At 55.1% G+C, this 13,626-nt stretch overlaps 1 protein-coding gene and 1 long non-coding RNA gene across 6 annotated transcripts; one reads left to right on the top strand and one right to left on the bottom strand.

The window, feature by feature from the left end:
• Window positions 1-3,301: 3,301 nt before the first annotated feature.
• Window positions 3,302-10,486, bottom strand: LOC140913679 (uncharacterized). Of its 5 annotated transcripts, none has more exons than XR_012159639.1 (3): window positions 10,084-10,486; window positions 5,168-7,725; window positions 3,302-4,718 (listed from the first exon to the last, which is right to left on the bottom strand). XR_012159639.1 is itself a non-coding variant. In XM_073350467.1 (3 exons), exon 3 carries the CDS (start codon window positions 7,580-7,582, stop codon window positions 6,560-6,562), a length of 1,023 nt encoding a protein of 340 aa, XP_073206568.1. In that variant the 5' UTR covers window positions 7,583-7,725; window positions 9,044-9,209; window positions 10,084-10,161; the 3' UTR covers window positions 3,302-6,559. The 5 variants fall into 5 exon arrangements, 4 of the variants coding, with proteins under 4 accessions (XP_073206568.1, XP_073206567.1, XP_073206565.1 ...); XM_073350467.1 differs by adding an exon at window positions 9,044-9,209 and having other exon boundaries at window positions 3,302-7,725; window positions 10,084-10,161; XM_073350466.1 differs by adding an exon at window positions 9,044-9,209 and having other exon boundaries at window positions 3,302-7,722; window positions 10,084-10,161.
• On the top strand, window positions 9,608-12,921 carry LOC140913700 (uncharacterized). Its single transcript, XR_012159641.1, has 3 exons — window positions 9,608-9,884; window positions 10,822-10,893; window positions 12,204-12,921. It is a non-coding gene; the product is annotated as an uncharacterized lncRNA (long non-coding RNA).
• Window positions 12,922-13,626: the final 705 nt, after the last annotated feature.

The following is a 13,626-nucleotide window of genomic DNA, read 5'->3' as shown; positions in this document are numbered from 1 at the left end:
TGGGAGTCCTATGCCCATGATGCAACAGGGGAAATGTAGTCTGACGAGGGAGACCTATAGGAAAGGGGAGAAGAAGGCCCTGTGTCCAGGGACTCCCCAAATGCAACAGCCTCCCCAAGAGCCTGCTAGTCCAGGGGTTCTCAAACTTTTTCTTTCTGTGGCCCCCCCTCAACAGGCTATAAAAATCCCGCGGCCCATCTGTGCCACAACAAATGTTTTTCTGCATATGAAATCCAGGGCTGGTGTTCGGGGGTAGCAAGCAGGGCAACTGCCTAGGGTCCCACAGCACAGGGAGCCCTGTGAAGCTAAGTTGCTCGGGCTTTGGCTTCAGCCACGAGTGGTGGGGCTCCGGGCTTCTGCCCCGGGTTGTGGGGTTTCAGCTTTCCGCCCTGAGCTCCAGCGAGTCTAACGCTGGCCCTGCTTGGCGGACCCCCTGAAACCTGCTCGTGCCCCCCCCAGAGGGCCCTGGCCCCCTGATTGAGAACTGCTGTGCAAGTCCATGACAGGGTCCTGGCACCCACTGATAGCCTCAGGGCTGGCAGGGCACCACTCTCCTCTAGCAGCCATGGGCCGAGCCGGCTGCACCCCGTAGCCCAGGGCGTGGCTGGTGTAGCTTCACCCACAGTTGTGGCACTGGTAGGGCCACTCTCCGGTGTGGGTGGCCCGGTGGTGGGTGAGGGGGGAGCTCTGCCGGAAGCGATGCCCGCAGTCGGGGCAGGGGTAGGGCCACTCTCTGGTATGGATCCGCTGGGGCATCTTGGGCAGGAAGCCCTGCTCCCGGGGACTCCCCTCCTGCATCCTAGTGGCCGCTGGTGGATGGAATCCAGCCAGGCCCCTTCCCTGCACCAGGAGAGCGGGGTGGCAAAGGGAGGGAAACCCCGACAGGCAGGAGCGAACCCCCCAACCCCTGCCCCACGGGGGAGAGGAGGGGCCTGGGCTGCCCTGAAGGCCCGGCGGGCTGGGTCGGGGGTCCCTGCCTGGCTCAACAGCACAGACCCCTGGGCTGCCCTGGAGCTGGCTGGGGAGGGGGGGGTGTCTCTCCGGTCCCAGTTCAGTACCAATCCCCCTGGCCCTGCCGCCACTTCCTCCGGGCAGCGATTTCCTGCCTCGGTTGCTGTGTCTCTCCCTCCCTGGGCTTCAGGCTGTGACTTGCTTCGCCCGATGCCCTACTCACCACCCTGGGGCTGCAGCCTGCAGAGGGAGACTTGCTCCGGCGCACACGCAGGACCCAGGCGACTGGGGCGCTGGGGCAGGAAGATCCCTGGGCAGGGCCATGAGATGGGCTCTGCCTGGGAAAGGGAGGAAGACAGAGATGGGGGAGGGGAGAGTTACCCCTTCCCAGTTTGGGCTCCCTCCCTTTTCCCCCTCCCATGCCTGGGCACTGCACCATGGGTCACAACACAGGAGCACATAGAGGGCAGGCGGCCACACCCACCCCACGCCCTCAGTTATATTATTCCTTATGTGCAGTGCAGCAGCACCTAGGGGCCCACGCCGCCGATTAGAACCCCACAAACTCCCGGTGTGTCCCCCCCACCATTTCAGGGACTCCCTGCAACCCCTCCCCCACAAACCCTTCCCTCTGCCAGGGTCTCTGCATGCCCCCCATGTCCCTGGTGTCTTTGCCCCCAGTGCTCATTGCTCCTATCAGCTGAGCTCGTTGCTCTCACCAGAGGCTCCCTCCACGGCAATTTCTAATTATGTACATTCGTTCTTGCCTGCTCGTCTGAGGGCTCAGTCACACGGGGTGGCCACCTGCCACGCTCCATTGGCCGCTGGGCCCAGCTGGCCTGGGGGAATGTTGTGAGGCTGGAAGGCAGCCATGACTGCCATCAGCCCTGTCTTCCATCTCTAGCCAAACCATGGCAGGCCTGGCTGAAGCTGCAGGCTTCGCTAACCAGACGTTAGGGGCTCTGCGTCCCTCCACCCCACCCCCGAGTCTGGTTTTCTTATCTTTTCCAAAATCCCCAGGGGTCTGATCTGCAATGGGGAGAACATTCCCTGGAGATCTGGAATCAATTTTGTGTCTCATGCCACCACGTTGGGGTTGGCGTCTCACTTCCCTCAGCTAGCGATTGGTCCATCTGTCTCTGTCCAATCAATCAGTCCATCCATGTGTGTCAGAGCAGTCCAACTCTGTGCTCCCTCTACAGGTCAGAGATCCATTCTAACCCGGCCCAGTCCCCCTCTGTATGGACACCCATCTATTGCCAGTGGGCCCCCGTCGTTGGGTCCCATGTGCTCTCAAGTCCCCTGGCTCTGGGCAGGGTGTAGTCCCTGTTTCCAGCTCTGGATCTATGGGACACATGCCCAGGCTCACACCTCTTGCCTGAGCCCGTCCTTGGGACATGGGACTCCACCATCCAGCCGTCCTAGAGCCTGAAAGGCCTTCTGAGTCTCTCCCCCCCACCCCCAGTTGCCAAGGCCATGGGCACTCTGGCTGTGGGCCCTCTAGGCTTCTAGTTTAACCCTTTCATGGACAAGGGGGTGGGAAACTGTAGAGAGGGGGCATAGCCTCCCTTGGAGACTGATAGGAAGGAGGCACCATTCACTCTTGGTGGGCGGAGCCGTGCCAGCCGTGCCCGCCCCACCGGAAACAGAGAGGTGGGACAGGACGTTTAAAAGGTGGGCCCTGCACCATTGGCAGGGCCCTGGGTTGGGACCCAGTGGAGTAGAGTGGACCCAGGTCCCCCTACCTCCTGCAGCCGCCCCACCCCTGGGGTAGCCGCCTACCCACCTTAGGCCTAGAGGCCTGCATTTGTCTGTCATCTGCCTGAGCTAGGAGGCCAGAACCTGAGATTGCTTATTGCTCTGCCCTGCCCAGAGGCCCCTAGATCCCTTGCTCCTCTTCCCTGCCAGACAGCTGGAGCCCCTTTAGACTGTGGCCCTGCCCCTCCCAGATGGCCAGAGCCCTCTAGACTGTCATTCAGCCCAGCCAGAGGGCCTCATACACTGCTGACTGCTCTGCCTGTCCCGGAGGGCCAGCGCCTTACAGACTGTTGCATTCGATGAAGTGAGCTCTAGCTCACGAAAGCTTATGCTCAAATAAATTTGTTCGTCTCTAAGGTGCCACAAGTACTCCTTTTCTTTTTGTGGATACAGACTGACACGGCTGCTACTCTGAACCCTGTCATTATAGACGGTTTGTTGCCCTGCCCTGCCCAAAGAGTCAGAGCCTTGAGAATGCTAGTTCCCCCTTTCAGACGCGCTAATGCAGGGGCATGGCCTCCCTCTGAGACTGATGGGGAGGGACGGTCACGGACCCTTACAGAAAGCAAAAAACACGAGCTGAGCAAAGGGGTTTCCTAACGCCAGTGACTTTACTATTAAAGCCCTTGAGAGTTACAGAGCTTTGAAAACAAGCACAAAGCATTCCCAGTCCCCTGCTCTGAGCTGGCCCCAGCTGGGAGTTTGTCCGTGTTTCAGGCTGGTGAGGGTCCCTCTTGCCCTCTCCTTCCCCTGCACATCTGGATTACTTGTGCCCCCATGCTCCATAGGGCCAGTAGTTAACAGACATTCAGAGTTGGTAGCTGCAGATTGCTGTGTCCTGGATGGTCCTTCAGCAAGTGTCAAGCCCTTCCCTGTGTGGGGAGGGTCTCTGGGATGCAGGACAATAGGCCACCCTTGGGCAGCTGTAGACCCATGTTGAGCAAGTGTTACAAAAGGTTTCAGAGTAGCAGCCGTGTTAGTCTACAGCTCACTTCATCGGATGCATTCAGTGGAAAGGAAGTTTGTACTATAAATTGGAGCTCACATGGGAACAGCTCAGAGCCCAGGGTGTGTTGGGGGGCATCGGTGGGTTTATCTTCCCAGGCATTAGGAAAAAAGCTCTCAGAAGCAAGAAGGACTGGAGTAGTTGGATAGATAGTTATCCAGTCATGGACCAAACCCCTTTGAATTATTTGTTAAGTGTATTACAGCAGAGCCTCGGAGCCTCAGTTAAGGGGCAGGACCTCACTACACCAGGTGCTGTACAAACACAGAACAAAAAGACAGTCCCCACTCTAAAGAACTTATAGACTTCTGGAGGCAGATAGGGGGTGATGGATTCTAAACTCTCCCAGGGGAAAATGCATCAGTTGGTGGAGTATTGGTGGGGGAATCCCATAGGGCCAGCAGGTGACCAGCTTGAGGTTGCTGCCATCTGCATTAGACACACAGGTGAGGGCTTGGCTGTTTCTTTGCAAGATGACGTACATGGGGCCAATACAGACTCTGCCCCTGCAATGAGGATGTAGGTCACGAGATGGGAAAAGGTTGTTGATGAATATAGGGGTGCCCAGAAAGTTCCATGGCAGATGAATTGTTGAGCCCAGGAGGGTTCTATGGAAGCTGAGGCAGATGGAACATTGGCTTTATGAAGGTTCCATGGCAATTATGGTGGATGGAACATTGGATTCATGAAGGTTCCATGGAAGTTGTAGCAGATGGAACATTGGGTTCATGAAGGTTCCATGGCAGTTGTGGCAGATGGAACGTTGGGTTCATGAAGGTTGAAGCCAGGAGGGTTCGGTGGCAGTCGGAAATGAGAGTTGAGTGGGAGCAATGGGTAAGGCATCCCTTCTGTGATCATTTCTCAGGGGCTGGTCCAACGGCACTCAGCCCAGGCCTCAGCTGGAGAAGTGTGCCCAATTCTGGGCACCGAGCTTTAAGAAAGATGTGGACAAACTGGAATGTCCAGAGGAGAGGAACAAAAATAATAAAAAGCTTTAGAGAACCTATGAAGAAAGGTTAAAAAAAACCAGGCATGTTTAGTCTTGAGAAAAGAAGGCTGAAGGGGGACCTGATAACAGCCTTCAAATATGTTCAGGGCTGTTACAAAGAGGACAGTGATCAATTGTTCGCCCTGTCCACTGAAGGCAGGACCAGAAGCAATGGGCTTAATCTGCAGCAAGGGAGATGTAGGATAGGTCAGAGGTTTCCTAGGGAGGTTGTGGAAGCTGCAATATTGCAGGTTTTTAAGAACAGGTTGGACAAAAACCTTTCAGGGGTGGTCTAGGGTTACTCGGACCTGCCTTTGCACCGGGGGCTGGACCTGATGACCTCTCGAAGACCCTTCCAGCCCTACATCTCTATGACTCTCTGAGCACTCAGAGAAAGGCTGGGGGAGGGGAGGGCTCCTGCCAGGGGTCAGGCAAGGCAGGAGGGAACTGAGAGCCACACCTACCATGAAGATGATACTGAGCAAGACGAGACAGCGTTCTGCTGGGGTTTACGGCAGGATCAGAGCAGCAAATCGTGATAACTGGGAGCCCAAGCCAGCTTCTGAGCTTCCCTGCAGGCAAGAACAACATGTCCAAGGCCACGCTGAGCTCTGAGACAGGGCCCTCAGCACGGAGATGGGGGGAGGCAGATCCCGGTGGGGAAGTTTATTTCCAACAGATACAGTTGACTAACACAACAGCAGACTGGATCATCATCAAAACCAGGCGGGGGGTGGGATCCAGGTGCCTGCTGGGAACCGAGAGCCAAGGGTGGGGCTGGCGGGATGCCAGCTGCCCCAAGCTCAGGAACAGACGTTCCCCAGGTGCCACTGGGCTCCTGAGCTAGCAGGTCTGTGCACCGTGGAGAGAAGAGACAGGCACTGGAGACGCCACCAGGAAGGAGATTAGACGCTCCCTCACTCCCCGCCCAGCCATCTGGGAGCATACGTCTGTCTGGCCTCTGAGAGCAGCCCCCTCCAGTTTCCAGCAGCCTCACGTACCCCTCCCCATGGCTCCCAATACTTCCCTTCCCCTGGGAGAGGAAAGGAGCAAAGAGTGAGGTCCAGAGCTGTGGAGTTCCAGGGGAACGAAGGAACAGGTCTCCCCCACCCCACCCAGGAGCGGGCACAGACAAAAGGCCCCATGTCCTTCAGAGATCACTACCTCACTACTGTGGGGATTCTCACCTTTTCCCTACCAGGATCCCACTGCCATATAGCCAGGAACCCTCCCTCTTAGCAACAAGAAAAGGGTAGGGTTACCATGACCCCCTTTGAGGGGCAGCGATCCCAGGCTGAGAACCCTGCCTTGTGGCCTCTAAGCATTTCTAATAGCCCCATCTTGATTGGGGCAGAAGGGACCCCCACATTCACTTCCTTCCCCACTTCAACTAATTTCCACCTGTGGGCCCCTCAGTCATTCCCGTCCCCCCCTTCCACCCATACACACACTGCACCCATATCGCAATGCCTACGTGGTACATCACTAGTCTGGAGTCGGACGGGCTGTGCCTCGCCCCAGGGGAAAAACTATGTCAGGTCTCTGGGCTGATGTGATTCCTAAGGAGCTTGCTTCCTTCTCCCTAAAGAGGCCTGGTCCCAGGTCTCCAAGGCCCTTGGTCTCTAAGGAGGCCTGCTCCCCAAAGAGGCCTGGTCTCTGGTCTCTAAGGAGGCCTGGTCCCAGGTCTCCAAGGTCCTTGGTTTCTAAGGAGGCCTGGTCCCAGGTCTCCAAGTTCCTTGGTTTCTAAGGAGGCCTGGTCCCTAAAGAGGCCTGGTCTCTGGTCTCTCAGGAGGCCTGGTTTCTAAGGTTCCTAAAGAGGTGTGAACAGTTAATAGAACTGTCCTCGCATGGAGACTCTAGGCCACATGGACCCTCTGGTGCCGGACAAGGTGGGAGCTGAGGATGAAGCTCCTCCCGCACTCTGGGCATTTGTAGGGTTTCTCTGCCAAATGGGTGCGCTGGTGCTGATCCAGGGTGGAGCTGTCGCCAAAGCCCTTCCCACACTCGAGGCACTTGTAGGGCCGCTCACCGGTGTGGGTGCGCTGGTGCTGGATCAGGGCTGAGCTGTCCCCAAAGCCCTTCCCACACTGGGTGCATTGGTAGGGCCGCTCCCCGGTGTGTGTGCGCTGGTGTTTGATGAAAGCCGAGCCCCAGCTGAAGCTCTTCCCACACTTGGGGCAGCTGTAGGGCCGCTCCCCGGTGTGGGTCCGCTGGTGCTTCACCAGGGTTGACTTGTGCCGGAAGCTCTTCCTGCACTGGGGGCATTTGTAGGGCTTATCGCCACGGTGGGTCCTCTGGTGCCCGATCAGGGTGGAGCTGTGGCTGAAGCTCATCCCGCAATCAGCGCATTTGTAGGGGCGTTCCCCTGTGTGGACCCGCTGGTGCTGGACCAGGTGCGAGTTCCGGCTGAAGCTCTTCCCGCACTCGGTGCATTTGTAGGGCCGCTCGCCCGTGTGGATGCGCTGGTGCTGGATGAGGTAGGAGCTGTCGCTGAAGCTCTTCCCGCAGTCAGGGCATTTGTAGGGTCTCTCGCCGTGATGCACCTTCTGGTGCCGGGTAAGGCCTGACTTGTCTCCGAAGCTTTTCCCGCAGTCCGGGCATTCATAAGGCCGCTCGCCCGTGTGGGTGCGGCGGTGCTGCAGGAGGTAGGAGCTGTCGTTGAAGCCCTTCCCGCAGTCAGGGCATTTGTAGGGTCTCTCACCCGTGTGGATCCGCTGATGCTTGGTGAGGTGGGAGCTCTGGCTGAAGCTCTTCCCGCACTGGGAGCAGCTGTAAGGTCTCTCCCCCGTGTGGATCCGCTGGTGCTTAATAAGGTCCGAATACTGGCTAAAGCTCTTCCCACATTGCCCACAGATGGTCAATCTCTGGGGTACAGACATGCTACTGAGAAGCCCAAATCCATTTTCCACCCCTTGGAGTTCTTCCCCCTGCCATCCCACCCTGTTGGCCTCTCCCTGCTCGGGGCTCTGCGAAGGCCTGTGTGGCTCCCGCTGGGGATTCTCCTCCTCCTTCCTGACACCTGCTGGGAGAAAGAGAAAATCCAGTTCCCCGTGACAGGGAGAAAGGGGGCAGCAAAGGGGTTTGTCACCAAACAGAAAACCCGATGGGCAGGAAGCAAAACCCCCCTCAAATCCTTCCCAGAGGGGAGATGAGGGGCCAGCAAAGGAATTTGGCATTCACCTATTAATATGTCTGAAAAGTTTAATCTGGTTATGAAGGACTGGGGAAGGGAGAAAGTCACCTAACCTAAGTGTTGTGTCTACTCATCCTAATCTATGAATCCTCCCTTATCACATGGCAGTTTATAGTATCCAATCGTCCAAAACCTGGGTCTAGTTCTGGTGTCCACAACTTCAAAAAAGGTGTTAACAAATTGGAGAAGGCTCAGAGAAGAGCAACAAGAATGATTTGTCCGTTCTGGATAACCTGCCTTATAGCAAACAAAGAAATGGAAGTGACTTGATCACGGTCACTGGAAGACAATATCATAGAATCTAGGGCCAGGAGGGACCATCTAGTCTGACGTCCTGTGCAACACAGGCCAGAGAACGTCCCCCCTGATAATTCCTGTTTGAACGAGAGCAGGTCTTCTAAAAAAAACAACCCCACCCAATCTTGATTTTTCAAATTGCCCCTGATAGAGAATCCACTATAATCCTTCGTCAGTTGTTACAATGGTAAATTGCCCTCACCATCAAACATTTTCACCTTGTTTCCAGTATGAATTTGTCTAGCTTCAAATTCTAGCCTTTGGGTCCTGTTAGATCTTTGTCTGCTAGACTGAAGAGCCCACTACTAAAAGTTTGTTCCCCACATATGTAGTTACAGACTGTGCTCAAATCACCCCTTAAGCTTCCCTTTATTAAGCTCAATAGATTGATCTCCTGGAGTCTGTCATTCTAAGGCAGGTTGTCTAATCCTTTAATCATTCTCGTGGCTTTTCTTTCACCCCTCTCTAATTTATCAACATCCTTCTTGAAGTGTGGACCCAAGAACTGGACAGTAATGGCATCACCAGTGCTGTATACAGAGCTAATATCACGTCCTCATTCCCTAGCTCATACACCCAAGGATCATATTAGCTCGCTTCACTACAGCATGTCTGGGAACCAAGTGAAGATGAGCTGTCTATCATTACCCCCTCCCCTAGTCCTTTTCAGAGTCACTCCTTCCCAGGATACAGCTCTCTCTGGTATCTTTGAGACAGGAGAGCTTTTTAATCTACTGGACAAAGGGAGAATGAGACCCAACAGCTGGGAATTGAAGCTGGAGTAATTCAAACTGGAAATAAGATATTGATTCTTAACAGTGAGGGGATTTAGTCAGTGGACCAGCCTTACCAAGGGATGTGATGGATTTTCCATTACATGGAGACTGGGTTGTCTTTCTTTAGGGAGACAGTGTGGCTACTGGATAGAACACTAGGAGTCCTGGGTTCTATTCCTGGCTCTGCTACTGGGAGGCCTTGGGCAGTCCATTTCCCTCTCTGTACCTCAGTTTTCCCATCTGTAAAACAGGGGAAAGGAGCCCACCTCTATGAGAGTCCCATGGTGATGCTCTCCAGCCTGGGCTATGCAGGAAGGGCAGGCTGGACAACCATTGGGGTTACTTTTGGCAAACCATCTAGGGATCTATGGATGGTCCCTCTGATTTTCCAGTCCATGACACTAATCAGCCTGCCACAAGCCTTTCCGAATACTCCCCTGGCCCAGTTTATCTAGTGCCCCCATCCAGACCAAGGCCACCAAGTCTAGTTATCGAGACAGCGATGTGGGGGATGAGTGGGAGTATGTCTGCTCCAGTGTGAGCAGCCCCCCAAGTCACTGCACCCTCTGGTGCTGCCTTTCCCCCTGCAGGTGGGCTGCAATGCCAGGGCTTCTGGGGGGCACATCCCACAATGCTTTGTGCTACACTCAGCTGAGCTTGCTGTGTGATTCTTTCCCAGAGCACCGTGGGAGACGCCGTCTGGCCTTCTGGGCACATGGGGATCGTGGGAAGGCAGCAGGGGACTAAGGGCGCTCAAGGGCTTAGCCAGCATCCTCCCTGCGAAGTGGGGAGGTTACCAGCCAGGCTGAGCACCCGAGGAAAACCCCTATGGGTGGTGAGCGGCCGGATCACCTGGCCAAGGCTAAATGAAGGAGCCTGCAGCTGGCTAGATCTCCAGAAGCCAAGAGGACTCCGGTAGGGCCTGGAAGCCAAACGCTCTCAAGAGATGGTGCCCTTGTCCCCTGGGGAGAAGGGCCAGAAATAGGGACACTCCTTGGCGCCGGCTGGGGGCGCTACTGAGCGAGTGGAGACAGAACTGGGAGGGGGCTCCCGCTGGCTTGGCTGGGACCGCAGCTTCCCCCCTCACTCCCAGCCGGTGTGGCTCGTTCCTCACCTGGGGGGGCGCCTCTGGGGGTCCCCCGTTCCTGGGCGCCCGGGAGATCCGGGACCCTCGGCTCTTCCCCTGGCTCCATGCGGGGGATCGCGCCCGGGCCGGGGAGCGCTGCTCGGTGAAATCCCCCCCCCCGGGACAGAGAACGCGCCCGGGCTTGAACCCCGGCCCCGCGCTCTGCTGGGGGGAGGCGGGATCCGGGCCGGGGATCGTGGGGGAGACCCGGGCTGCTCAACCAAGCTGGGCTGGGCTGGGCTCGGGTCCCCTCCGGGCAGCGATTTCCTGCCGCTGGTGCGGCCCCCCGAGCCGGGCACGCAGCCCTGCGCACACCCGGCGGGGCCAGGAGCCGGGCTCCGGGGGGGCTGGACAGGAAGGTCCCGGCGCTGCTCCGGCCCCGCGGCTGGCAGCTCCCTGGGAAGCGGAAGGTTCAGGAGAGCGGTGGGTTTAACCCGTTCTTCTCCGGGCCTTGCGGAGACACCGCTGGTTAGAGGCACTTCCGATCCCCCCGCCTCTCTACAGTGGTTAGCTCGCACGCTTGTCCTAGCTGGGACCAGGACCCAGGAGCCCTGACCCCCCTAGGCCCCACTCCCTTCCCCGGAGAGCTAGGGATAGAAGGAGAACCCGGGAGTCCTGACTCCCAGACCCCACACTAACCCACTGGACCCCACTCCTTTCCCCCCAGACCTGCCGATAGAAGTTAGAGCCCAGGAGTCCTGACCCACTGCTTCAATTCTTATATAGGCAGAAGACTCCTCAAAACTACCACACAACGATGTGAGACATGCAGATGGTGACAAAAGAGATCCAGGAAAGGTGATGAATATACACAATAACCCTCTGTAGTTAAGACGTTCAATGGGCCGAGAGTATGTAACAGAGCTTCCTTACACCTGTGCTATCCAGATACAAGAGGAGAAATTATGAGTAGGGCCCTACCAAATTCACAGTCCATTTTGGTCAATTTCACAGTCATAGGATTTTTAAAATAGTAAATTTCATTATTTCAGATATTTAAATCTGAAATTTCATGGTGTTGTAGGGATCCTGACCCAAAAAGGAGCGGGGGGCCCAAAGTTATTGTGTGTTGGGGGGGGAGGCGGTTGCGGTACCGATACCCTTACTTTTGTGCTGCTGGTGGCAGCTCTGCCTTCAGAACTGGGAGCTGGAGAGCGGCGGCTGCTGGCCGGGAACCCGGCTCTGAAGGCAGCGCCGTGGCCAGCAGCAGCGCAGAAGTCAGGGTGGCCTGGTCTGGTATTGCCCCCTTCCGTCTGCACTGCTGCCTGCAGAGCCGGGCCCTCAGTCAACAGCCGCCGCTCTCCGGCCGCCCAGCTCTGAAGGCAGCAGTTCAGGAGTCAGGGTGGCATGGTATGGTTTTGCCACCCTTCGTTCTGCGCTGCTGCTGGCAGGGCACTGCCTTCAGAGCTGGGCACCTGGTCAACAGCCGCCGCTCTCTGGCCACCTAGCTCTGAAGGTAGCACAGAAATAAGGGTCTCAATACCGTGACCCCCCCCACCTGCAACGCCCTGTGGATCAGGCCCCCAATTTGAGAAACACTGGTCTCCCTCCCTAAAATCTGGTATTTTGTGTGCTTTTACTGTATACCATACAGATTTCAGGGGGGGACCAGATTTCACGGTCCATGACATGTTTTTCATGGCCGTGAATTTGGGAGGGCCCCAGTTATGAATAATGTGAGACCACATTATCGGACAAGCTTGTGAGGCTCTAAGCGCTCCTTGCTGGTGTTTCTGTTTGTATTGTTTTGCATGGATCCCTCACCCTGCAGCTGTTTCTGGGGTGGAGTGTGGGGACTGTTTATATAGGGATCCCTTACCTAACCCTAAGATGCAGCTGCCTCTTAGGTGTGGTGCAGGGCTGTTTATACAGGATCCCTCACCTGATGCTAAGATGTAGCCACCTCGGAGTGGGGTGCGGGGCTGTCTATACAGGGATACCTCACCCATTGCTGAGATGCAGCCACCTTTGAGGTGGAGTGTGGGAGCTGTTTCTATAGGATCCTGCACCTGAATCTGAGATGCAGCCACCTCTGGTATGGGGCATGAGGGCTGTTTATACAGAGATCTCTCCTGATTTTTAAACCAATTTTATGAATTTTTTTTTAGGATATATTTCATGAGTTTTGAAGACTCCAGGCCTGGCAAGACCAAGATTTTTATTATGATAGTAATAATAATTCCTAGCTGTTATTTTCATTTGTAAATCTCAGGTCACTTTACAAGAGAGGGCAGTATCATTATCCCTGTGACACCCTGGCACCCCCATATTCACCACTGTCCTATAATTTTAATATGTTTTGTACAATGCATGCCTTGTGAGGTATCCTTCTAAAAGTCTTGATCTGTCAAACATTAATATCCTGTTGGATTGTATGTGTCATTGTATGTGTTACTGAAAGATGTTGTGAAGTTGAAAACACCCACAACTAGCCTTTCAGGTACAACGATGGAGTAGCCAGACAGTGTTAACTGCTGTCATCAACACCCATCCAGGGAAGAATCCACTAGCACAGGAACTCTGTATAAGGAAGTTTCCTCGGAGGGAGCACGTAGGCAATGGAGAATGTTTGGCCAATGCAGCAGACTCCCCATGTCACATGCATAGACTTTCCGGCAAGCTGGAAGAACCTATAAATGATGAGGAGTGACATCATGACTTGGTCTTCACTCCCCCACAACTCAACACCTGAAAGAAGCTCTGGAAGACAAAGGACTCTGAATGGGGGAGGGGAATCCAAGCTGCAAGGCAGGTGCAGCTTGTGCCTCAAGAATCTGTAAGCCTGCTTGTATCATCAGACAGGGTGAGATATTGCTGATTCAAATCCAATCTAGTTTGTATAAGATTTAGTTTGCGATTTTGTTTATTTACAAGGTAATCTACTTTGATCTGTTTGCTATCACTTAAAATCTATCTCTCTGTAGTTAATAAACTTGTTTTATATTTTATCATAACCCGTGTGTTTTTCAGTGAAGTGAGTGGGGAAAATCTCAGCTCAGCTATCAAAGGCATGGTGCAAATCTTTTCCACATCGAGGGGGAAGCGACCTATATTAATGAGCTTGGATTGTACAGATCCCTGTGCAGTGCAAGATGGTATAATTCTGGGTGAATACTCCAGCAGGGGTGCAAGGCTGGGGAGCTGGCTGGCGCTGCCATTGTTGATCCATGAGTGGCTTAGGTAAAGCACTCAGGTAGGCATATTGCACCACCTGCTGTTCTGTGGGGTGTTAACAGGGCCTGGAGAGGCTGGCTGAGTCACCAACAGAGCAGTGTGAGAGAGGCCAACCCAGCTGAATGGTTAGGGGGGGCACAGTGGTTCCAATGGCTCCCAGAGTGCACCCTAGGGGTACAATCCATCACCATCCCCATTTTACAGATGGGGAAACAGCCACGGGGAAATGAAGTGATTTGCTCAAGGTCACCCACTGGCAGAGCTAGGAATAGAACCCAGATCTCCAGAGTCCCACCCTAGTGCTTTGTCCACTAGGTTTGCTCTGCACACACTTTTTATCGAGATATTACTATGTCA

The sequence above is a fragment of the Lepidochelys kempii genome, chromosome 6 (assembly GCF_965140265.1).
Source record: "Lepidochelys kempii isolate rLepKem1 chromosome 6, rLepKem1.hap2, whole genome shotgun sequence".
In the NCBI taxonomy this organism is placed as follows: Eukaryota; Metazoa; Chordata; order Testudines; family Cheloniidae; genus Lepidochelys; species Lepidochelys kempii.
This window is presented reverse-complemented; position numbering and strand designations above follow the sequence as displayed.

Coding starts and splice junctions, on each gene's coding strand:
- LOC140913679 (XM_073350464.1), bottom strand. CDS start 10,162: ATGGAGCCAGGGGAAGAGCCGAGGGTCCCGGATCTCCCGGGCGCCCAG. Junction 7,726..10,083: donor CCCCAGAGGCGCCCCCCCAG/GTGAGGAACGAG, acceptor TCTTTCTCCCAG/CAGGTGTCAGGAAGGAGGAG.